This window comes from Dermochelys coriacea, chromosome 2 (assembly GCF_009764565.3).
Source record: "Dermochelys coriacea isolate rDerCor1 chromosome 2, rDerCor1.pri.v4, whole genome shotgun sequence".
Taxonomy (NCBI): domain Eukaryota; kingdom Metazoa; phylum Chordata; order Testudines; family Dermochelyidae; genus Dermochelys; species Dermochelys coriacea.
Window position 1 is genome coordinate 2,202,080 of NC_050069.1, and position 23,818 is coordinate 2,225,897.

Consider the following 23,818-nt stretch of genomic DNA (forward strand, 5'->3'; position numbering starts at 1 on the left):
CTAGCAGCTCGGGGTTGTCACGGAGTCCCCGGGCGATGCTCTGGAAATGCTTCCTACGAAGCCAGCAGGACTCTGGGGAAGTCTCCTGTCTGGGAGCAGCCTGTCTGCAGGACACACAGCTCACCCGGCTCCCCCTTCCTGGGTCTGACCTCAGAGCATTCGGCATCCTCTGCCCCTCCTTGCGCTTCCCACAGCCAGTCCATCCAGGCGGGTCCTGGGGCAGCCAGAGGGGCCTGCACCCCAACTCCACAATCAGACATGACTCTCAGCCAGCCAGTAAAACAGAAGGTTTATTAGACGACAGGAACATGGTCTAACACAGAGCTTGGAGGTGCAGAGACCAGGACCTCTCAGCTGGGTCCATTTTGGGGGGCAGTGAGCCAGACAACCCCGTCTGCACTTCACTCCTCCTCCCCAGCCAGCCCCAAACTGAAACTCTCTCCAGCCCCCCCTCCTCTGGGCTTTGTCCCTTTCCTGGGCGAGGAGGTCACCGGATTCCTTTGTTCTCCAACCCTTTAGCTCTCACCTTGCAGCGGGGAAGGGCCCAGGCCATCAGTTGCCAGGAAACAGGGTGTTGGTCATCCTCTGTGTCCAGACCCCTGCCACACCTGCCCTCTAGGGCTCTGCAACGACCATACACCCCCATCCCACCACCTAGATACTTAAGAACTGCTTAAGGGAAACTGAGGCACCCCCATACTATTCAGAGGAAACATTAAGAACAGTCCCGCGTCATCACAGAGGTCTAGGACATAACCAGAATGGAAAGAGCATCAGGCTCCGCTCAACCTCCTGCTCTGATCCGGGACCTGGGGGTCTCTCTACACTCAGGGCCCTCCCTGTTTGTGATTTTCTCTTTCCCTCAATGCCTCTATTGGGCCACGCTCCCTACTCATCGGGGCAGGAGATAGGGGCTTTGTGCTTGTCCTGGGACTATCTGGGGTCTGCCCCCAAAATGCTGGGCACTTGCTGCGGGGAACGACATAGAACGGATGCCGTGGGCAGGGAGCTGGTCTGTGCGCAGAATGGGCCAGATCACAGCTGGGCACCGCGCTGCTCGCGGATTGCAGCCTGGTGCAGGGAGCCCCATGCCTCCGGCTTGTCCCGGTCTGCCGTGGACGTGGCAGCTTGCCCTGGCTGCTCCCTCTGAACCTCTCTCTGTCTATTTTCAATGGAAAAGCATCTGCCACGTGTGCGCCTGTTACCGAGCCGGCATCCCCGGAGCCTGCCTGGACCTCAGTGAGCTTCTCTCCTGTGCAGCAGGGCCGAGGGCCTGTTTCTGGCTCCTGTCACAAGAGGGGCCTTTGGGGTGCTGTGAAGGGGCTCCTGCTTCTCTTTGAAAGCACAGCAGCTCTGTCGACTGGGCTCCCAGCGCTCCTGGGCCAGGCTCCTTCCCCATCTCGTTTCCTTTCCTTCCCCCACGGGGCACGCCGCACTCCTCATGGGCTCCTGTGCCTGGGAGTGGGGGCATGAGGAGCCCCCCATGCTCCGGATTGTCCCCCAGAGCTGGGGGAGTGATGGGAGGGATGGACAATGCTGGGCTCCTCTCCCCACCTCGTGCTCGCAGACTGCACCGTGGAGCAGGGGAGGGGGCAGTGATAGGGAACAGGGACAGGATTTGCTGCATTTCCAGCTGGGGCTCGGAGGTCCTCTCCAGGTGAGCCCCTCATCTGTGGGCATCTCACACAGCAGCCAGGGCATGAATAACAGGCAAACCATCTGGAGGTGGCAATCGTGTGCACTGGCGGGCTGGGGCAGCCCACTGGGGAAAGTGATCCCTGTCCCTCTCAAATATTGCACGCCGAAGGGCTGTGTGCTGCAGGCAGAGGGACTGTCTTGCAGAGATGACGTGTGGCACAGACTCTGTGTGTGATGCTGAGCGTGAGCTTTCCTCCCATACCATCCTATCATCAGAGGGGTGGTGATCTGAGAATCCGGCTGTCTGCTCTGCAGCCTGTCCTGGCTGAGGCTGCAGCAGCAAATTGCTCCCTGCACAGTCAATTCATAGAGCTCCTCCACCACTCAGATGCCAGTTCTCTTGTCCTGCTGATTTAAAACAGGTTAACTTTAGTAGTGGCTGTTTAACATCCTCCCTAGTTACAGATGGGATAGAAAGGATTTCATTATCACTGTAAGATGTGAACATGTCATCCTGCTTCTTTTCTGAATACAGAACAGAAATATTCATTGAACATGTCTGTCTTTTCTGCATCATGATTGATAATTTTACTATTTTTATCTAGTACGAGACCCAAACAATTGCTAAGATTTAATTTGTTCCTGTTATATTTAAATAATTCCTTCTCATTGTCCTTAACTCTACTGGCCATAGATTTTTCATTTATAACTTTTAGCTTCCCTTATCAATTGTCTGCATGTCCTAATTGCTGATTTGTACTCATTGCTATCCATTTTCCCATTTAACTAGAGAGAGAGAGAGAGAGATGCTGTCACTTCCACTCTTAACAAGGATTTTTTTTGTTTTTTGTTTTTAACTGGAAAAATCTTCTTTCATGATTGTGGAATTGTGTTTTTGGGGATGCATCTAATAAAGTATTCTTAACAGTTCCCAATTATCATTTGGATATTCTGTTTATATATTGCCTCCCACTCAGTTTTGCTTTGGATTGTTTACAGCTTTGGAAAAGTTCGTTAGTCTCTAAGGTGCCACAAGTACTCCTTAGCTTTGGAAAACTGGCTCTTTTAAATCACCACGTGTAGCTATTACCTACGTGACCATACGCTGTCTACACATAGCAAATGAAATGAGGTCATGATCATCTGCACCATAAATTTTTAGTTCCATTCATCTATGTCCGTCAGAATGAGAGCTAATAACTTTTCGTGCTAGAAAGTTATAATTTATGATTTTTAGAAACTCTAAGGATGTTTTACCTTGCTAGAGATCTGATCTCCCCCTAATCCAACCCCCTAGAGACCTCTCGGCAGCAGATTGCACAAACTGGTGTCATTCTGCTGCTGTAATTTCATTTTCAGAAATACACATGATCACGTTCTGGGCTGCAATCCAGACCAGTGAGGAGTTGTGGTGGCAGCTTTTACCCTGTAACGCCCTTATGTGCTTAAAAACTTTGGTACTGGAACTCACACCCTGGGACGTTCTCAGTCAGCAGCAAGCATGCACTGAGTGTCTGTGTGTATCTGTAGCCCTGGTGCAGCAAGTCTGACCCCTGCAGCCTGCCAGCAACACACCAGTCACACTCCACGGTCTCCACCAGCCTTGGCTAACAACTTGGCAAGGTGACCCCAAAATTCCCAGTCCGAATTTTTCCCCAAACCATGGGCCCTGTAGTGTGCAGCCCTCTCCTGGAGAAATAATAAGGCTTGTTTGCTTCTTTAAAGAGACAAACGCACCTCCCAGCTTATTTATTTAACTGGGGTCAAAACACCTTCCCCTTCAAACACAGCACTGAGCTGGTTTATTGTACAGATAAAACAAGTTTGTTACCAAAAGGACAAGGGTGAAATGATACCAAGTAAAAGGAGTAAAGTTTGACAGGGTTACAAAAAGCAAAAGTAAAAATATGCTTTGTAAGGCTAAGATCTAACTCCACAAGCTACCGTCTTTGCTCAGGGTAGTTTCCCTACCAGTCTTCCATTGCCAGCGACTTCAAGCCCCTTGGCTGAAGGACCCGCCTTTCTCAGGTGGCAAGAGGCCCCTCGTGTCTGTCCAGTGAGGGATGCCAACCTGGCTTCTCCTCTCTCCTTATATCTTTCCAACCTCACTGTTTTGTCCCCAGGCTCCGGGTGACCTCACACTGTTCTGCCGTTCCTGTGGCTCCCCATCCCCCCGCTGATTCATATGTAAATGGGGCTGCCATTGTTCTTGGTCCTCCCTTGCTTAATTTCACGGGAGACAGGTCGATAGCTGCTGTCCCTCCCGTCGGGGAGGGAACCGACTGCTCCCTGTGTTTGGTCACAGACTGTGTACGAGGGGCAGGACTGGAAGAGTTGAAAGGCTGCAGGTCAGAGCTGAGGCCAGGGCATTGGCAGAGCTCGGGCAGGTGGCAGGACTGATGAGCTGGCCAGGCCAGTGCTGAGGAGCTCTGCTGTAGCGTTGTGTTCTGTGGAGGCCTGTGAAGGGCCTGTTCATGCTGCCCCAGGCTCTTGTCACCTCTAGCAAGCTGGCCTGCATGGCCCCGGGCTAGCTCTGGGCTGGCCTATGTGGCTCTGGGCTGGCCCTGGGTGGCCTCTGTGGCTCTGGGCTGGCTCCAGGCTGGCCTGCGTGGCTCCGGGCAGTCTCTGGGCTGGCCTGCGTGGCTCCGGGCAGTTTCTGGGCTGGCCTGCATGGCTCTGGGCTGGCCTGCGTGGCCCCGGGCTCGCTCTGGGCTGGCCTGCATGGCTCTGGGCTGGCCTGCGTGGCTCTGGGCTGGCTCCGGGCTGGCCTGCGTGGCCCCGGGCTGGCTCTGGGCTGGCCTGCGTGGCTCTGGGCTGGCCCTGGGCTGGCCTGCGTTGGTCTGGGCTGGCTCCGGGCTGGCCTGCGTGGCTCTGGGCTGGCTCCGGTCTGGCCTGCGTGGCTCCGGGCAGTCTCTGGGCTGGCCTGTGTGAATCCGGGCTGGCTCTGGGCTGGCCTGTGTGGCTCTGGGCTGGCTCTGGGCTGGCCTGCATGGCTCTGGGCTGGCTCTCCTGACTCACCTTTACTTTTGTTTCAGAGCGTGACGAGTGTTTTCCTGACACAGCTGGATGAGTTTGAGCAGCCCCAGGCCTTTCCCTCCAGAGGCGAGATCCCATCCTTCGTCCTCCAGTTCGAGGACACAGAATGGTTCAGGCAGATCTACCCCGTCCTCAGCTCAATGGTGAGACGCTGCCTCCATCTGCGTCACTGGCCGAACACAGCAGTGTGGCCGAGCGAGCAGAGTACAGGACTGAGAGCTACGAGCGCCTGAGGGTTAATCCCGTCTGTGCCACAGGCTTGCCGTGTGACCGAGCGCAAGCCAGTGCCCCAATGGAGTGGTAATAGACGGAGCTATTTCACGGGGCTCTGAGGTTTAGCCAGTTAACAGTGTCCTGGCACTGGGAGGCTACAGAGCTAGCAGAGTGCCAGGTATTGTTGTGATGTGTGGTTTAGAAACTGTCCATCGATGGACTGGCGTTAACCCCGGTGCCAGGAGTTCTGACTCTTCAGCCCTGGCAGCAGGCGAGAAGGGCCCATGCCAGCATGGCACAGGGAGGGCTCTTTGACACACGCTTGTGGATGCACACGCAGCACTGGCTACCGCTACGGCTTCTCCCGCCTCTTGCGAGAGGCTGAAAGGCCATTTCGCTTCTCCCTGGGAGGCCGCAGAGGTTAGCTTAGTAAACTTTAATTTCTATGGCGTGATGAATTTCGCTGCCTCGTTTCCTACCAAAACCCTGCAAAGCTGCACCCGCGCATGCCTTGCCATGGCAGAAAGTCAGGCAGCTGGCATGGATGTGGGGGTGTGACCCCCTCGCACAGCCCCAGGGGGATGTGGCTCTGAGCATGCTCATTTTCTCCCCATGGAGAGGGAAAGCAGGAAAGGGGAAAGGAGTGTCTCAGAATGTCCCCTTTGCCCCTTGCCAGGATTCCCTGCAGGGACTGAGCATGAGCGGGTTTGTGCACCAGCTCCTGGAGGCGCTGCTCACCGTGGATTACAGTGCAAAGACGGACATAGTCCAGGCCATCCTAACGCTGCATGAGCAGGTCGGGGTGGAGAACGGCCGTGAGGTCTGCAAGGCCCTGCTGCTCATCCTGAACAAGAGCGACCCGCCCAAACTGAAGGTCAGGATCCTCAGGTTCAGAAGGGTTAGCATGTCCCAGGGCTGTGCTTACTCCAGCCCCTGCACACCAGTGCTCTGCAGCACTTGGGTGGGAAAGGGCAGTGGTAATCCTTCCCACCCGCTCCCCAGGATGGTCTGAAACGGCTCCCTCTGGGTTCGGGTGCCCAGATGTCCCAATTTTATAAGGACAGTCTCGATATTTGGGGCTTTTTCTTCTATAGGCGCCTATTACCACCCCCCCGGCCCAATTTTTCACACTTGCTGTCTGGTCAGCCTAACTCTGGGTATAGCTTGGAGCCCTCAGAACTGATGGGGATTGGTCGCTAGCTCTGGAGAACCTGTAGTTTTCTGGCCACCCACAATGATCTCCAGGGAGCTGGAAGCAGAACTAAAATGAGTGGCTGTGTAACGGGGCTCATCTGGAGTGCAGTCAGAGGGGAGGAGAGCATCTCTCCTGCCTACAGCCCAGCAGCCTGATCACAACCCCACGCAGCTGGCAGAGCCACCAGTCATGGAGACAGACACCCACCTCTGCCACCAACAGAGAAAACCAGACCTGCTACAAAGGGGAGAGACCAGAGATGGGGTGAGAGGCAGAAAGGCCTGAGACAGCAAGGGGGTAACACACCAAATTGCCTCCAGGAAATCAAGCAGGAGACCCAAGGAAGCTGCAAGTCCTAGAATTGAGGGGCTGAGAGGCTCAGTCTGAGGTGAAGCTCAATGAATTGATCAGATTGAGAATGAAGTGGTGAAGGTTCAGTTAGGAGAAGCCGAGACCTGTAGAAAGACCACAACAAGAGGTGGTGACAGGCTAGTTAGTGTCGTTCCCACCATGCCCTGAGGAGGGAACGAGGCAGGGTGCTGACGTCAAACCAGGAACTGGTTTCAGAGTAGCAGCCGTGTTAGTCTGTATTCGCAAAAAAGAAAAGGAGTACTTGTGGCACCTTAAAGACTAACAAATTATTAAATAAATTTGTTAGTCTCTAAGATGCCACAAGTACTCCTTTTTTGTGAAACCAGGAACTGTTCCCTTTGCCCACGGGTATGGCTGATCAGAGGACGTGCATGGCAGTATCTTGTGCCCCTGTGCTGGGCACACGCCCTGGTATGTGTGGTGCAAGGTATGTACATGGAGCTCTGCACCGGGGTGTTTGTGCTTGGTGCATGCACGGAAATAATATCTCCTGTCTCGCCAAAGGATCTCAAAGCACTTCACAAACTTCAGGCACGACCCCCCTCTTCCCCCCCGGCGTGCAGCCCCTGGACGTAGCAGACGCCATGGTCAGGATCAGATCCAGCCTTCACTGAAGTCAATGGCAGACTGTGATGGGAACTGGGTAAGGTCCTCAGTGCACGGCAATGGTGCGCAGTGCGTTAGGAGACGAAGTGAAGAATGCGTCCAAATGAACCCGCAGGGGGAACGTGGACCCCTCCTCATACAAACTGTTATTTGATGTGCTTGCGTGCATGCACCAAGTGCAAGTGGGCTCTTGTATCAGCCTGCTGAGGGGACAGTCTGTGCCCGTTTGGGATGGAGTGTAGGCGTGCGCTCGTTAGTAATTGCAGTGCATAGCTGTGTCTATTTATCTATTGCCCTCTGCTGTCTGCGCTCAGTCATGGACAGGGCATAACAGTCCAGGGGCCTGCTGCTTCCTGGCTCTCTGCTACAGGTCTCTGAGAAAGAGAGGGTCTCAGCAGCTCTGACTCAAAGGTCTACAAAGGGAAGAAGGAGAGCTCCCCACACATGCCCCTGCCCTAGGGGCCTCCTGAACTCCTGTGCTCCATACCATATCTGGCTGCCGCTTCTCCATCAGCCAGCATGCTGCCACGTGAATAGGTTTTTTGTGTTCTTTGGTTGCTAGTCCCAGCCTGAGCCTCCTGGCATCCCATGGGGGAAGCTTCTTCCTCGCTGGGACTGGGGCAGGCTAATGCTCTGTCTTCTCTCTTCTCAGGAAAAGACACAGAAAAAGTTTGTCCTGACCTCCCTGAATGCCCTCATGGTCTTCTGCAGAGACAGTAAGGAGCTGCTGCTGGAGCTTATGGCATACTTCCTTCACAGTCCCATCTCCAGCAGGTGAGGGGCTGGCTGCATGCAGGGATGACCAGCATGCAGTGTGAAGGGTGGGCTGGGGGCACGGAGCCACGCACTCCGTCAGTGACCTCAGACTCCTGGCCTCCATGACAAGGGTGAGCTTTAGGCTCCATTCCTGGGGGACACTGGTTGCTCTAGATGAGGGAAGTCTGGGTAAAGTGCCCTGCACCAGGGCTGTGCTGCACTAATAGGCTATCCCTGGACGGTACCAGCCAAACCCCTCCCGTGCCTGTTCCCCCAATCAAAGGGCTCTGTCGGAGATCCCGGGGGTGCAGCACTCAATCCAGTGAGCAGGCAGGGAGCACAGCCAAGACCAAAGCTGAGGAGTAGCCAGTGCTGCTCAACATGGTAGCTCCTGTTGTGAACATATTCCAGCTGTGGCTAACTCTGCACCCCTGCATCGAATCCTGCATCTCCCTCTCGCTATCATTGATCGGACGGGGAGGGTCACAGTCGTGCAGGTGCTCCTGGACTTGCTCGCACATAGGAGATGCCCATTGGACCCTGTCGAAAGGAGAAGAATCCGTGCCTGGGAACTCAGCGTCGGGGGGAGGGCCTAGTGGCCCTTCACTTCTGTGTTAGCCCCGTCCTTAGGGGAAGCCAGCCAGCCCCAGAGCAAAGGAGATCCTACAAGAGGCTGGGCACATTGCAACGCTCTGGGATGCTTGGGGCTGAGGGTTCAGCCTCCAGCCGGCGTGTAGTGAGAGAGGGACTTGGAGACCCCCTGACAAGCAGTGACAGATTTAAGCCCCCATCCCCTTGGTCTGAGGATCTGAGTTCTGGCTGACCTGGGGTCCAAGAGCACTTTGGTTCACATTTCCATCTGTCAGGAGGAGCCCACCACTGGGGAATGGGGGCAGGCGGTGCAGGAAGGAAGTGGGGATGCAGGCAGGGCGTGAGGCTGGCCCCCGCTGCCCTACACTGCCCATGTGTTTGAATTTAGCACGCTGCCACGTTACATGCCAAGGTGTGATCTGAGACGTCCCATAATATATATAATGTGGCTCGGGGCTAAACTCACCCCCCTGCGGCAGGGCATGGGGCACAGAGCAGGCAGTCGCTGAGGGAGCTGGGCCCACCAGCCATCACTGCTCGAGGCAACAGCAGAACCACTTCCAACCCCCTCATCTAAAGGGAGGAAAGGCTCCCCCCAGTCCCGTCCCGGGCCTGTCAGGTGGTGCGTACACACAGCACAAGCCACTCGCAGCCTCGTCTGTCCCTGGGGGCGTCAGTCTGATGCTGACAGAGGCTCGCACCACAAGCCAGCTCGCCTGGCCACCAAGGGACACACTGGAGAGCTCGCTGAGCTAGCACCGGCTTCCAAAGGGAGGGACAAATGTCCTCCCAACGCTGATTTCTCCCTTGCTCTCAGGCAGTCCATTAAGGCTCTTTTCATAGAGCTGGGCCTGGAGGATCCGCACGACTATTTCTACCAGGAGATGGACTCTTGGGACCTTTCCAGGGAGAAGCCTGTCACCAAGGCAGCGCTGAGGAGAATCTGCGCACAGTGGCTTGAAGGAGTGATGCAGGATTTCCAGGTGCTGTCCCTCTCTCACTCACAATCCCCCCTTGCACCTCCCACCTAGGGCTGGCCCCGGGCTGCCGGGAATGACAGCACACCGGGAGGTTAGCTCTTCAGCATGGGAGGGTCTGTTCCTGCCAGTGGGAAGCAAGTAATCACTGCACGGCCCCCCAGGGGCTGTGAGCTCTAGTGCAGAGGGCTCAAAGCAGTGGCCAGGCAGGGACCCCAGTGGGGTCGTCTTCTCTTCCCTCTAGCAATTATGCATGTGTAAAAACCAGCACGCCAGGGGCAGGGGAAGGTGCTCCAGGGGAGCGAGGGAGCAGGCTAAGGGCTCGTCTACACTTGAAATGCTGCAATGGCGCAGCTGTGGCACTTCAGTGAAGATGCTGCCTATGCCGATGGGAGGGGCCCTTATTGTCGGAGTTAATTCACTTGCCTGAGAGATGGTAGCCAGGCCAAGGGGAGAATGCCTCGGTCGACCTCGCGCTGTGGTTAGGTCGCCATTGTGACGTCTCTCCAGGGTGCGGGTTTTTCACACCCCGACTGGCATGGCTAGGCCAGTGCAGGTTTTAAGTGTAGACCAAGCCCTAAAGAGAGGGGGGCTAGTTCAGAGAAAGGGGAATCTGCAGAGTTTGGAGGCCTGGCTCACCCTCCCAAAGTGGCTGTGCCCACAGGCTGCCCTCCTTAGTCCCTCCTCAGACAAGGGTCCTCACCTGGGGGCTGAAAATCTTATTATATAAACGTGCCCAGCTGAGTCCTGCTGCCGCTGCAGACTCCCCACCCCCGCTCCCTTTGGATGCTCTGTCCAGCTCGGGAGCTTCTGCAGCAGGGCCCTTCTCTTCGGGCCTCAGGCTGCAGCCCCAGCACGTTGCTGGTGTGATACGAATGCTCATCACAGTAATAACGTGTCAGGCAGCAAAGCAGAAAGGGGCTGGAAAGTTTCTGCTTCAGGCTCTCCCAGCTGCTTCCTTCCTGATCCTGGCCTCCTCCTGCCTGCTCCCGTGTTTTCTCCACTGCTGCCTGCCCGCAGGTTGTGAGATCAAAGCAAACCAGTCCCAGGTTACGTGAAGAGATTCTGTGAGTTTGGGGGTTGGTGGGAATGGGGAGGTTCAGTTTTGACTGGTTACGTCTGTTTGCTCCAGGATCACAGGAGCAGCACGCTGGAGCCGTTCCAGGCATGGGTGGGGAAAAGGCACTTCCCTGGCAGCAGCCCAAAGGTGAGGCGATTGCCGCGGAGATGTCTTCAAGCCAAGCTCCCGTTGCATGGCCCAGTGTCTCCCAGACGATACGTCTCAATGCCAGGACGAGCCCCACCACCAGCTCTCTGCTCCAGCTGCTTCCTCCCCTCCCCAAGTATCTGCAGCCTGAGCCCTGTAATCAGCGCTGGTGCCATGAGGCGAACTAGGCGGTTGCCTAGGGTGCCAAGTGGTTGGGGGGTGGCCAAAAGTGTGCTCTGGGGCGGCGGTGGAGCGGAGGTGAGCTGGGGCAGGGGGGCAAGGAGAGGGCCGCCTGCAGCAAGTAATAGGGGTGGGGGGGCTGCACGCAGGGGAACCGCTCCCCGCCCCAGCTCACCTCTGCTCTGCCTCCTCCTCTGAGCCCTGCCCTGCTCTGCCTCTCTCCCCCCCAGGCTTGTGGCGACAAACAGCTGATTGGGAGAAGCAGCGGTGGCGTGCTTGGAGGAGGAGGCGGAGCAGAGGTGAGCTGGGGCGGGGAGTTGCCGCATGGCTCCCCGGGCCGAGGGGACGGGGGGAATTGCCGCACGGCTCCCCAAGGGGGCAGCAGGGAGCTGCTGCACGGGGGGGGGGCGCTCAGGGCGGAGGGGGGTGGAAGGTGGAAGTTTCGCCTAGGGTGCAAAACATCCTTGCACAGGCCCTGCCTGTAATGATGTAGTTACTGCTACTGAGCTGTGCCAGTGCAGGCCGCTCCCGCAGAAGAAAGGAGGTGTGACCCCCACCCCCCAATGCTGTCAGGATGAGCAGACCCAAAAAGCAATGCCTAGAGCTAGTGCCCTGGCCGTCAGAGAGGAAGTGCCCTGCGGGCTCAGATACCATGGTGATGGTGCAGTATATTCATGTGGCAAGGCTTCTGCAGGATGGATTTTCCTGTCACTTTCAAAGGATCTTTCTCCTGTATAAGGGAAACAGTCCTTTATACTGGGTGTAACCACTTCAGTGCCAAATGCACCTGGCAGAGGCTCGGGTGCCTGCCCATCTCCCAAGTGCAGCATGTCAGTTTGAAGCACTGTCATGCCTGCGGCAGCACCTACGCTAGACAGGCAGCCCTTGCTGATGTTAATCAGCGTCTGTCACTCCTTTTACAGGCTAAGAAAGCTGCAGGGAGGAGCAAGGTTTTTCCATCTGCTGGCAGCTCAGAGCTGTCACTGGGGCCAATAGATGCAATAAACCATTTCTGTAAAGTGCAAATGAAGAGAGATTTGGAGGATCTGAAACAGCCAAAATCTGCTGGAGCACAGGAAACCAAGAACACAGTGATGGCCTTGCCTTTCATTGGGAGGTAAGTTATGCAACAGGAGGTGACCAGATAGTAACTGTGAAAAAACAGGACATAGGATGAGAGGTAATAGGCGCCTATATAAGAAAAAGTCCCCCCCAAAATAAAAACGGGACATCTGGTCACCCTATGCAACAGGAGGAGGTATGTGAACTTAGGAGGCCAGTGCAGGCTGTGTGGTCACAGTGACTTTGCTCACAGGGCCTTGTGTGGTTATTGCAAAGTACTGCAGCAATTTGTTCTTATAAACTCTGTAGGCAAAGTAAGTCACATGTCGCCAAGGATAGTAGCATGCTCTTTAGGGTGCTGGGAGGAAGTGGAGTCTGATTGCTTTGTACTGCTTTTACTCTTACTTCTATGGTGCCCAGAACACTGCTGGGTGCGTTACAGAGCAATAAAACAGAGCTTGGCTCCAAGAGTTTACCATCAGCACTTCAGAAAATATGCCAGGAGTTGGAGCCACACCCCGTTCAGGCGTAGGGTTCAACTTAAAAGACGTCTAAACTTGTTAAGATATAAAAATCCATAATTAAGGCACCCAAACAACCTTCACTGTACCCTGCAGGGATGCAATGCGATAACTGTCTAATTATTAGTGTCAAATAGTGTTTGAAGCCCTAAGATACATCTACACTGCAGTAAAACTACACTGGCCTGCATCAGTGGAGTCGGGTTCATGCCGCTCAGGCTGAGGGACTATAAAATCGCAGCGGAGACATGAGCTCTAGGACCCTGCCCCCTTGTGGGAACCCAGAGCCCAGTCCGAGCCCTGCAGCCCGAGCCCAAGGCAGCTGATGCTGGCCAGCCGTGGGTGTGTTATTGCAGTGTAGATGTGCACTTAGGTTAGATTAAACTGATTTTAAAGCAATATTAGATTGTTTCATTTTATTTTTGTTCATGTTCATGTTCTCCCGTGAGTCCCATCCCATCAGCGCTAAGCAGGCACATGACAAGGGAAATTTAACCAGCCCAACTACGCTGTGGGGCCAGCTCTTTTTGGTACTCTACCTGGCTCTGGGATGTTGAGCCTAGTGCTGTCGTCATCCCTGTTTCTTAGCGACTCAGCTGCTGTCACTTCTTGAATTAGCTCCTGTGTGTATCTTAAGTCCAAGTGAAAAATATCTCCTCTAGTGTGTTCTAGCTTTTCCATGAAACAGTCACTCACAGTAGCAAGAAATTGTTTCTCTAAACTTTGTCCCGTTGTGCCACAGGATCAAAGTTCTCCTTGTCTCTGATCACAAAAACAAGTGAGCATGCAGTGAAATGAAAAGGTGGGACATTCAAAACCAAGGAAAGGAAATACTTATTCACACCCCATGTGTGAACAGCCTGTGGATCTCCCTGCTACAGGAAGTCATTGAGGCCAGGATTAAAAAAGGGATTGGACATCTATATGGCATCAAAATATCCAGAGTTGTTTTGATTAACGATAACAAATTCTTGAGTGGGCATTAGACTTCCTGCTTCAGGGCTTAAGTCAATCTCTAGCTTAGGGGTTGGCAACCTTTGAGAAGTGGCGTGCCAAGTCTTCATTAATTTCAGGTTTCGCATGCCAATAATAAATTTTACATTTACGGGGCCCCCTGACAGAACCCCAGACTGGCAGCGGGCTGAGCGGTACCAGTGGCTGGGACCCCGGCTGGCAGGGGCCAGCAGCCGGAACCCCAGACCAGCAGTGTGGGCGGCAGATGGAACCCCAGACCGACAGCGGGCTGAGCAGCTCAACCCACTGCCGGTCTGGGGTTCCGTCTGCCGACCCCTGCCAGCCGGGGTCCCGGCCACCGGTCCCGCTCAGCCTGCTGCCAGCCCAGCGTTCCGTTCACCCAGGCCGGCAGTGGGCTGAATGGGGACAGTGGCTGGGACCCTGGCTGGCAGCAGAGTGCCACTAAAAATCAGCTTGCGTGCTGCCTTTGGCACGCATGCCGCAGGTTGCCAACCCCTGCTCTAGCTATCAGAGACCAGGACAAGACTGAATGGATGGGCAGATTATCCCATATCAGCTTCTGCGGGATTCTTACACCTTCCTCTGAAACATCCAGTGCTGGCCACTGTCAGAGGGAGGATACTGAACTATCAGGTGGGCCTTGGGTCTGATCCAGTCTGCCAGTTCCTATGTTCCCAGGCGGGCCTTCATCTGATCCTTTATTCTGGGCCACACCATCCTCCATTGCATCCCCCTTCATTTGCCACTAAGGACCATGCCTTGTGAGCATAAAATGGAGCAGGTTGTAGCCACCCTGATCTTTAATGCAAAAGGTGTGATGGATGACGCCTACTGGTCCCAGCATGCAATGCTGCATCTGTATCCAAGAGGCACGGTTGGAGTATTATGTGCTGGGGCCTGTGGTCACTACAGTGCACACATCATTAATAGTGGTTCACATTACACAGTAGGATTCTATGGGTTGCACTTTGGCCACCCCATATTGCACGCCGTTTGGTAAAACTGCAGTGAGAAATCACACCTAGCAGCTTTACGGGGCAGGATGTCATACTACCAGCCAGGAGCAGGCCGGCACTCGTGAGTTTCCCTTCACACCCGCCTCCATGTCTAAGAAAAAGAGTTTCCAGCACTGCAGAGTGCAGAGAATAATGACTGTTTCTGTGCCAGGAGCCAGGCCATCTTGCGGCTAGGAGAGACCAACACTATGGCACGAAGGAGACTGTCCCAACGTAAGTAGTGGCTCTCATCACCTTCTCCCTGATTTTCTCTGCCTCTCCCCTCCTTGTAGCCTGTCTCTCTCCCATGTAAATAGTGACCAGAAAAACTTTTCACCAGTCAGGTGCAGGGTTCTGTATTTAGTATTGTAGCCTTAATCAAGATCAAGGCCCTGTTGTACAGGGGGCAGTACACTTAGAGGGACACAATTATTTCCCCAACGAGCTCACAATGCAGGTTAACTCCAGACATGACAATGCAACAAACCAACCAACCCATGGGTATGGAAGGGGAGATAAAAGGGTTCCAGTGATAGTAACAATTCAACAAGTGTTACTTACGTAGAGTCGCTGGGTCACAGCTGGATAAGTTAGATTTTTTTTAAAGAACATGTGAATAAACAAATAAACCAGACGTTGAAAGTTCCCTGCTGCCCAAGTGACCCACAACTGGAGTCACATCTGCCGCTGGTGTCACACGCTCTCTCATGCCAGCTGGAATGTCACTCGCATGGCTGCAGGCCGTGAACAAAGTTTCCCATTCAGCTCCTCCTCCTGCCCATTGGAGGCTGCTTCTCCCTGTTCCCTCAGTGCAGCCCAGCCTGGGGAGGGCAGGAGGTGGGGAGGAATAGGTGACCAACACAATTCTCCAATGGTCCTTGTTCCAGCCCCTCTGCCACGTAGTGAATTTCACTCTGTCTGAGTGTGTTAGGGCATCAGTATGTTATAACTCATGGTTGGGAACAGTGTGACTTACCCTTCTGAATTGTTTTATTCTGAGTTTATTCGGGAGGGCCGGGAAGAACCAATTAAATGGTTGCTCCTGTTGGTTGTGTCATTGGATGGGTGGCTTCGTAACTATGTAGAACCTTAATACAAAGAACATTTCAAAAAAAGTTTTCACAAAACAAATTGCTTCATATCTGACCTCTTAATCCTCGTCCACGAGGAAACCGGCACAACACCTTCAGAAGACGAGCCAGGGAGCTTAAATTCATAACTTTGCTAGGCACTGAAAAGTATGGACTCAAGACACTGGCTTTATGTCCCGTTACACCAAGCTGTAACTCACTAACCTTCCTTTGTCCTATGACTGCAGAGGTGTTAACTGCCCACTTCATCTTGAAAGGTCTCTTGTAATATGTGTTGACTTCTTATGCTCATCAATCCGTTCCATCTTGTATTTAGCTGTGACACTCTGAATATCTTTCCCAGACCTGAAGAAGAGCTCTTTATAACCTTAAAAGCTTGTCTCTTTCACCAACAGAAGTTGTCCAATAAAAGTTATGACCTCAACCATCTTGTCTTTCTAATATCCTAGGACCAACATGGCTGCAACAACACTGCAAACATTTGAAAAGAGTCATTTCCAAAGTCCCTCAGTCATTTGGTTTATAGGAGTAGAGAACAAAGCATCAAGAGCAAGCAGACAGTACTTCAACAAATCCTGAAACAACATACATGAGCAAATGCATCATCTCAGTGTTAGTGTCTTATTAGGTTGGACTGTGACCTGTTAGAGACTAGCATGCATGCTATGCTTATCCTCCTATTTCTGTAACTGCTCACTAATGTAATTACATTTAACATCCTTGTAAGGGGGAAAATACCAAAGAAGCCCAACATGAAGTAGCATTTAACTTCAGAAAGGGGACTTACACAAAAATGAGGAAGCTAGTTAAATAGAAATTAAAGAGGACAGTCAGAAGTGAAATGCCCGCAAGCTGCATGGAAACTATTTAAGAACACCAGAATAGAGGTTCAAACTAAACGTATACTCTAAATATAAAAAACAGTAAGAAGACCAAAAAAATGCCACTACGGCTAAGCAACAGAGTAAAATAGGTGGTTAGAGGCAAAAAGACATCCTTTAAAAATTGAAAGTCATATCCTACTGAGAAAGAGAGAAAGGAGCATAAACCCTGGCAAGACAAGTGTAAAGTATACTTAGGCAGGCCAAAAAAGAATTTGAAGAGCAGCTAGCAAAAGACTCAAAATCTAACTGCAATTTTTTTTTAGTACACCAGAAGCATGAAGCCTGCCAAACAATCAGTGCGACCACTGGATGATCAAGGTGCTAAAGGAGCACTCAAGGAAGACAAGGCCATTGTAGACAAGCTAAATGAATGCTTTGCATTAGTCTTCACTACAGAGGATCTGAGGGAGGTTCCCACATCCAAGCCATTCTTTTATATGACAGTTCTGAGTAACTGATCCAGATTGATAAGTCAGTAGAGGAGGTTTTGGAGCAAATTGATAAATTAAACTGTAATAAATCACCAGGACCAGATGGGATTCACCCAACAGTTCTGAAGGAACTCAAATATGAAATTGGAGAACTACTAACTATGGTATGTAGCCTCTTGCTTACATCAGTCTCTGTGCCCAGTGACTGGAGGATAAGTAATGTAACACCAACTTTTTTTAAAAAAAGCTCTAGAGGCAATCCTGCAATTACAGGCTGGTAAGCTTAACTTCAGTACCAGGCAAATTGGTTGAAACTATAGTAAAGAACAGAATTATCAGACACGTAGATGAACATGAATGTTGGAGAAGAGTCAACATGGCTTCTGTAAAGAGAAATCATGCCTCACCAATCTATTAGAATTCTCTGAGAGAATCAACAAGCACGTGGACAAGGGTGATCCTGTCGATATAGTGGACTTGGACTTTCAGAAAGTCTTTGATAAGGTCAAAGATTCTTACCCAGAGTAAGCTGTCATGGGACAAGAGGGAAGATACTCTCATGGATCAGTAACTGATTAAAATATAGGAAACAAAGGGTAGGAATAAATGGTCAGTTTTCACAGTGGAGAGAGATAAATAGTGGCATCCCCCAGGGGTCTGTACTGGGACCTGTGCTGTTCAACATATTCATAAATGATCTGGAAAAGGGGGTGAACAGTGAGGTATGAAAATTTGCAGATGATAGAAAATCACTCAAGATAGTGTCAGGGACCGTGGATCATGAGCCCTGACCGCTGAGGCTAGGCACTCCCACCTGCCACCCAAGTGATCTGCTGACTGCTTCCAGAATAGCAGTGAACTCTGGCAGAGCACTCCAGTCCAGGGATCTGATTGGTTGGACACTGCAGGTCTTGACTGGTCCCCAGCTTCTCTTTAACTCAAGTACAGGAACAGGAAGTCTGTGCAACTGGGTTCTCCCTGCTTAAGGCTGTTTCCCCTGAGATACCTGCTCCTCCTGCCTGCTACTGATCTCCTGGTAACCTGACCCTGCCTGTCTCCTGACACCTGACTCCTGGTTTGCTTTTTGGCCTGTCTCAGAGGTTGATGTCCTGGTAACCTGAGCCTGTCTGCCTTCATACATCTGACTCTCAGTTTTGCCCTGTCGTTTGCCTTGGACTCTGACCTCCTGGGGTCTGACCCGGCTTGACTCCCGACTCCTGCTCTGACCACTTGGTCAAACCACCCACACCCCAGTTTGTATGTTCCACTGAGGCTACAGGAATGGGCCTGGTCAGTAGAATGGACCTCGCTAACCCTTCAGGAGCACTGGACGTGTTCAAGTGGGCCATCCATCTTCAGGCAGACAACTAAGCCCTGCAGGCCTGGGTCATCCAGCTGACTTTGGAGAACCAGCTCTTGCAAGAGCAAGTCACACAGTTGTGTGCAGAAAACGCTGCACTCCAGACAGGGCTCGTGCTGCCCTGTTCCCTGATACCACTGCCGGAATGGTTTGATGGTAGTTGCCGGTGATTCCAGGGATTTGTAAAGCAATGCTGCCTCCTATTCATGATGTACCCTCAGTCCTATAAAAAGAACAGGAGGACTTGTGGCACCTTAGAGACTAACACATTTATTAGAGCATAAGCTTTCATGATCTACAGCTCACTTCGGCGGATGAAGTGAGCTCTAGCTCACGAAAGCTTATGCTCTAATAAATGTGTTAGTCTCTAAGGTGCCGCAAGTCCTCCTGTTCTTTTTGCGGATACAGACTAACACGGCTGCTATTCTGAAACCTCAGTCCTATAACACTGATTGTGCAAACAGGAGCCTGGTCATCTGCCTGCTGTCTGGGGAAGTGTTAGACTGGGCAGCCCACTTCTTGGAGCTTGACAGTCCGGGACTGTCAAAGACTGGGAGGTCTTCCTGCAAGCCATGTGTTCACCCCACACTTGCCCTGAAGGGGTTTATGTAGATTGAGAAGGGGGCTAATTAACCCATCAGGCCACAGCTGAGGGGAATCAGGCACCTAAGCAATCCCCTGACTGAATAAGTAAGCCCAGCTGAGGCAGAAGGAGCCAGGGTGGATTTATAATGACTGGGCAACAAAATGGCTGATGAAATTCAGTGTTGATAAATGCAAAGTAATGCACATTGGAAAACATCATCCCAACTATACATACAAAAGGATGGGGTCTAAATTAGCTGTTACCACTCATTGTGGATAGTTCTCTGAATAATCTGTTTAAGATTCAGTGGCAGTCAAAAAAGCTAAGAGACTAGTAGGAACCATTAGGAAAAGGAGAGATAATAAGAAAATATCATATGCCACTATATCAATCCCTGGTACGCCCACATCTTGAATATTGTGTGCAGTTCTGGTCTCCCCATCTCAAAAAAGATATATGTGAATTGGAAAAGGGATGGCAAAGAACAAGAAAAATGATTTGGGGTCTGGAACAGCTTCCATATGAGCAGAGATTAGTAAGACGGAGACTTTTCAGCTTGGAAAAAGAGACGACTTGGGCGGATATGCTAGAGGTCTATAAAATCATGACTGGGGTGGAAAAAGTGAAAGAAGGGTTATTTACCCCTTCATGTAACACAAGAGCTAGGGGTCACCCAATGAAATTAACAGGCAGCAGGTTTAAAACAAACCAAAGGAAGTATTTCTTCACACAACGCACAGTCAATCTGTGGAACTCGTTGGCAGGGGAGGTTGTGAAGTCTGAAAGTATAACTGGTTTCAGCAAATCATTAGATAAGTACATGGAAGATAGGGCCTGCAATGGCTATTAGCCAAGATGATCAGAGACACAACCTTATTCTCTGGGTGTCCTTAAACCGCCGACTGCCAGAAGCGGGGACTTGACGACAGGGCATGGATGACTTGAAATTTCCCTGTTGTGTTCATTCCCTCTGAATACTTGGCACGGGCTACTGTCAGAAGACAGGTTACTGGGCTAGAAAGACCATTGGTCTGACCCAGTTTGGCCATTTTTAAATTATGTGCTGTCCCTTAGACAGTCATTTCTGGGGGACAGAGGTTCTCTTGTGTGAAAGTGCAATTCCATTAGGTGCACAATTGGCAGTCTAAGGTATACATCATAAGTGTATATATGAACATATGACATTTGGATAACACACAGTCATCTATTTTGGCCATAGGTAGGAACACACACGCTGGAAAGAAATAGCAGTCACACAGCACTATTCAGAACTACGGCATTTCTTTTTTATTCTTAATATATTTTTGTTTCTCCCCTTCAAACCCAGGTTTCTACCTTCCGCGCATTTTTCCACTCCCTTTGTTGAAGGGATTTGTACATGCTATTAAATTGCCAGTGCCAAGAATCAACGTGAACCCATTTCCACCTGATTCTGACATGCCAGCTTCACAAAATACATTCATCTCCATGCATCAGAAAGTCCAGAAATATTTCATCCCAAAATTCTCACTTGGAGATAGCTATCCCTGAAGACATGGCTACCCAAGATGGTTCTGCATCGGCCTGACTCCCAGACTTGATAATGAGCAGAGGCCACTGAATGCAGAATGATAATGGGCTCTTCTAGGTCTGGCTGTAAGGAAACTAAATAAACTGTAGTCTATATGTATGGTAAAGATGGGAGGCCCAGCTGAGAGTTATACACCAACAACTGGATGGAGCAAGCCACACAAAACAAAATGCATTGGGGAAATAATAAATGTGGAATCAGGATTGTTCTAGTCAATAGCTTCAGACTCCATTACTGTCTCCTCTTCCCTTTTCTTGAAATGTGATGAAAAATCATTGATTGGATAAAGCTCTGTTCCAAAGTCCTAGTTCCATCAGCAAAAGGGACTGTGGAAATATGTGGGAAATTAATCTCTGGTCCCATCCCTGCTCCCATCTGCAGGAAGGGGAAGCCCCGGGCAACAGGAGAGGCAGCACCTTCATGCGTAAGAAGACAGGAGTGAGGATGAAAACATGCCCTGGCCAGTGGGAGAGTGGAGGTTACAGAGGAGGGTTGTTGAAGCACTAGATCTTGGGCAATGTTCATACTCCACTGAAGTCAATGGAGCTACGCACGGGGTGAATGGCCTTTCAGCGCTGGCCTTAGCATTTTTTCTCAGGATCAGATCCCTGGAAGGAAATGTTCTCTTATCCCCTCTCGAAACCATGATCGCATTTGTCCATAGAGAAGCGCTAGTACAACATCAGTTCTGGAGAGGGGCAGTGGTACAATATCTGCCCTGATGGGGTTGTGGGGTGTGACAGTGTCTGCATGGTTTGTCTCCAGGAGTAGTGTTTGCTCTGGGAAGCAGTGGTAATTTCAGGGAGGGGGCAATGGTGAAGTGGGGGAGTGGCACAGCAGCTACTCTAGAGGGTACCACTTGGGAAAAATGGGCATGAGCCACGTAACTGCCCTTTGTCCCTTTGAAAATTTACCCCCGTGACTGCTCTGGCCATGCTTTGAAATTTGGATTTCACAAATTCTCCAGGCAGTTCAAAGTAAGAAATGGTTAGTAGTTAAATAAATGTGCCAAAAAGATCAGGGACAAAAGTAATAGCCATTTTAATGTAACACTTAGCATCTTAAAATATTTTGTAGTCTTCATATAATCAGATCGCATTGAAAGCATTCAATCTTTAATCATTTAAAGGAATCAATTTCATCTTTATTGTTATTGTAATTAATTAACTCCTCTATCACTTTCTCACAGGCTGTGATATGGGGCGTTGTGCCTGAGGGGGGCAGGGTTTGATATGATGGGTAGGGTCTGATATGGGGGTGTTGGGCCTGAGGGGGGCAGGGGTTGATGTGGGGGGAGGGGGGTGACACTGAGATGAGGCAGGAGGTGGCTGGGGGTCAGAGCGTGCTTAGGGGCAGGGTGTGATATGGGGGCATTGTGCCTGAGGGGGCGAAAGGTATGATGGGGGGCAGGGTGTGATGTGGGGACATGGGGTGATATGGGGGGCAGGGAGTGATTTGTGGGGAGGGTTGATGCTGAGATGAGGCAGGGGGTAGCTGGGGGGTCAGAGGCTGCTCAGGGTGTGATATGGGGGGGGTTGTGCCTGAGGGGGGAAGGGTATGACATGAGGGGCAGGGGGTGATGTGGGGGCCAGGGAGTGATGTGGGGGGGAAGGGTATGACATGGGGGGCAGGGTGTGATATGGGGGTGTTGTGCCTGAGGGGGGCAGGGGGTGATGCAGAGGGTGGGGGGGTGAAGCTGAGATGAGGTGGGTGGGCTGGGGATGATATGGGGGGCAGGGGGTGATGTCAGGGGCTGGGGTCAGAGGCTGCTTGGGGGCTGCAGGTGATATGCGGGGCAGGGGGTGATGTGGAGGGCGGGGGGATGATGCTGAGATGAGGCGGGGGCAAGGGGTGATGTGGGGGGCTGAGGGTCAGATGCTGCTCAGGGGCAGTGGGTGATGCTGAGATGAGGTGAGGGGCTGGGGGTGATGTGGGGGGGTGATGTGCAAGGCTTGGGATCAGATGCTGCTTGGGGGCTGGGGGTGATGTGGGGGGCGGGGGGTGTGACGGTGCTGCCTGTGGGAGCCAGCTGAGGTCACTCAATCAGGGTGAACTGCAAACAGATCGGGGCAGACAAACCCCAAACGCTGGTGGATATTTCAATAGTTAGATTTACCCAGCCAGCCCAAAGCAGCTTCTATAGCACCTCCGTGGGTACTCAGACGTCCAAATAATGCAGTTCCCTTAAAGTACCAGCCTCAGGCCTCCATCCAGACACACCTGTCAACCATAGGATGATACTTTCTGAAAATCTTAGTTCATCATCTAAAAGAAAAGGTTCTCCTGACCCCAAAGGACCAAGCCCCGGACCCAGGTCCAATTATACCTTAGATGTTACCCCAAATAGAATCATAGAATATCAGGGTTGGAAGGGACCTCAGGAGGTATCTAGTCCAACCCCCTGCTCAACGCAGGATCGATCCCCAATTTTTGCCCCAGATTCCTAAATGGCCCCCTCAAGGATTGAGCTCACAACCCTGGGGTTAGCAGGCCAATGCTCAAACCACTGAGCTATCCCTCCCCCCAGAGAGAGTGTGTTGGTTAAAAGATCAATATACAGACAGCCTTGAGTTCAATTCTTGAGGACCAGATACACGGCAGAGATGAGCTTGTAGTTGCCAAAAGTCCTTTTAGGAATAGTCCATAGGCTATAGTCCAATGGCCATATTCAGGGTGACTCCAGTCAGTGACTGGGGATCTCAATCCTTACGGCTTAAGGTTTCCCCCTCTTGAAACCCAAAGCAGATCTGAGATGAAGAAAGATCGTGTCCCATACATTTATACATTTTCTGCAGCCTTTTGGCCTGAGAAAACAATCGGCTTAACTTTCCTTCTTCCAAACATCCTGGCAATTAGCACAGGGTCATTTATCCATTGAACAGTTCAGACGCAGGTTATCACAACCTTCAAAGAGACATAGACAATAATACTATGTCACTCAAGCGTCTTCCTAAATGTTAATATTCCCTTTTTAATCTTTGAATCAAAGCCATAGCCATAGACAAGACTGGTTTGCTGACATCACAAGACCTGAGCAAACATCTCCCCTTCTGTCTCTAACAAGCCGGCTGCATTTCACGGCTCTGTTCATAACCAGTCTCTACAGTCCAGCCCTGGGTCAGGTCAGGCTGTGAGTGAATTAACTCTTTCTGGCCCTGTCACCTTTCCATGAGACTTTATATCACACTCAGAACGTCACAGGGGGTCAGAGGCTGCTCGGGGGCTGCGGGTGATGTCGGAGGTAGGGGGTGATGTGGGGAGCAGGGGGTGATGTGGGGTCAGAGGCTGCTCAGGGGCTGGGGATGATGTTGGGGGCAGGAGGTGATGTAGGGGGCAGGGGGTGATGTTGGGGGCGGGGGTTGATGTTGGGGGCGGGGTGACTTGGGGGCGGGGGTTGATGTGGGGGAAGGGGGTAATGTGGGGGTGATGTGGGGGACGGGGGTGAGGTGGGTGGTGGGGGTGACGTGGGGGCAGGGATTGATGTGGGGGTGGGGGTTGATATGGGGGGCAGAGGGTGACGTTTGGAGGGTGACATAGGGTGCAGGGGATGAGGTGGGGGGTAGGGGTTAATG

At 51.9% G+C, this 23,818-nt stretch overlaps 1 protein-coding gene across 1 annotated transcript in view; it reads left to right on the plus strand.

Annotated features, from left to right (window-relative positions):
* The window catches only part of WDR97 (WD repeat domain 97), a 60,926-nt gene extending 40,469 nt beyond the window's left edge, over nt 1-20,457 (plus strand). Inside the window, exons 18-26 of the mRNA XM_043509849.1 lie at nt 1,181-1,239; nt 4,674-4,817; nt 5,564-5,761; nt 7,713-7,834; nt 9,225-9,390; nt 10,517-10,591; nt 11,695-11,888; nt 14,497-14,558; nt 20,004-20,457. Coding sequence (XP_043365784.1) covers nt 1,181-1,239; nt 4,674-4,817; nt 5,564-5,761; nt 7,713-7,834; nt 9,225-9,390; nt 10,517-10,591; nt 11,695-11,888; nt 14,497-14,558; nt 20,004-20,206 — 1,223 coding nt within the window. The 3' untranslated portion in view covers nt 20,207-20,457. The remainder of the gene's footprint in view (nt 1-1,180; nt 1,240-4,673; nt 4,818-5,563; nt 5,762-7,712; nt 7,835-9,224; nt 9,391-10,516; nt 10,592-11,694; nt 11,889-14,496; nt 14,559-20,003) is intronic.
* Nucleotides 20,458-23,818: the final 3,361 nt, after the last annotated feature.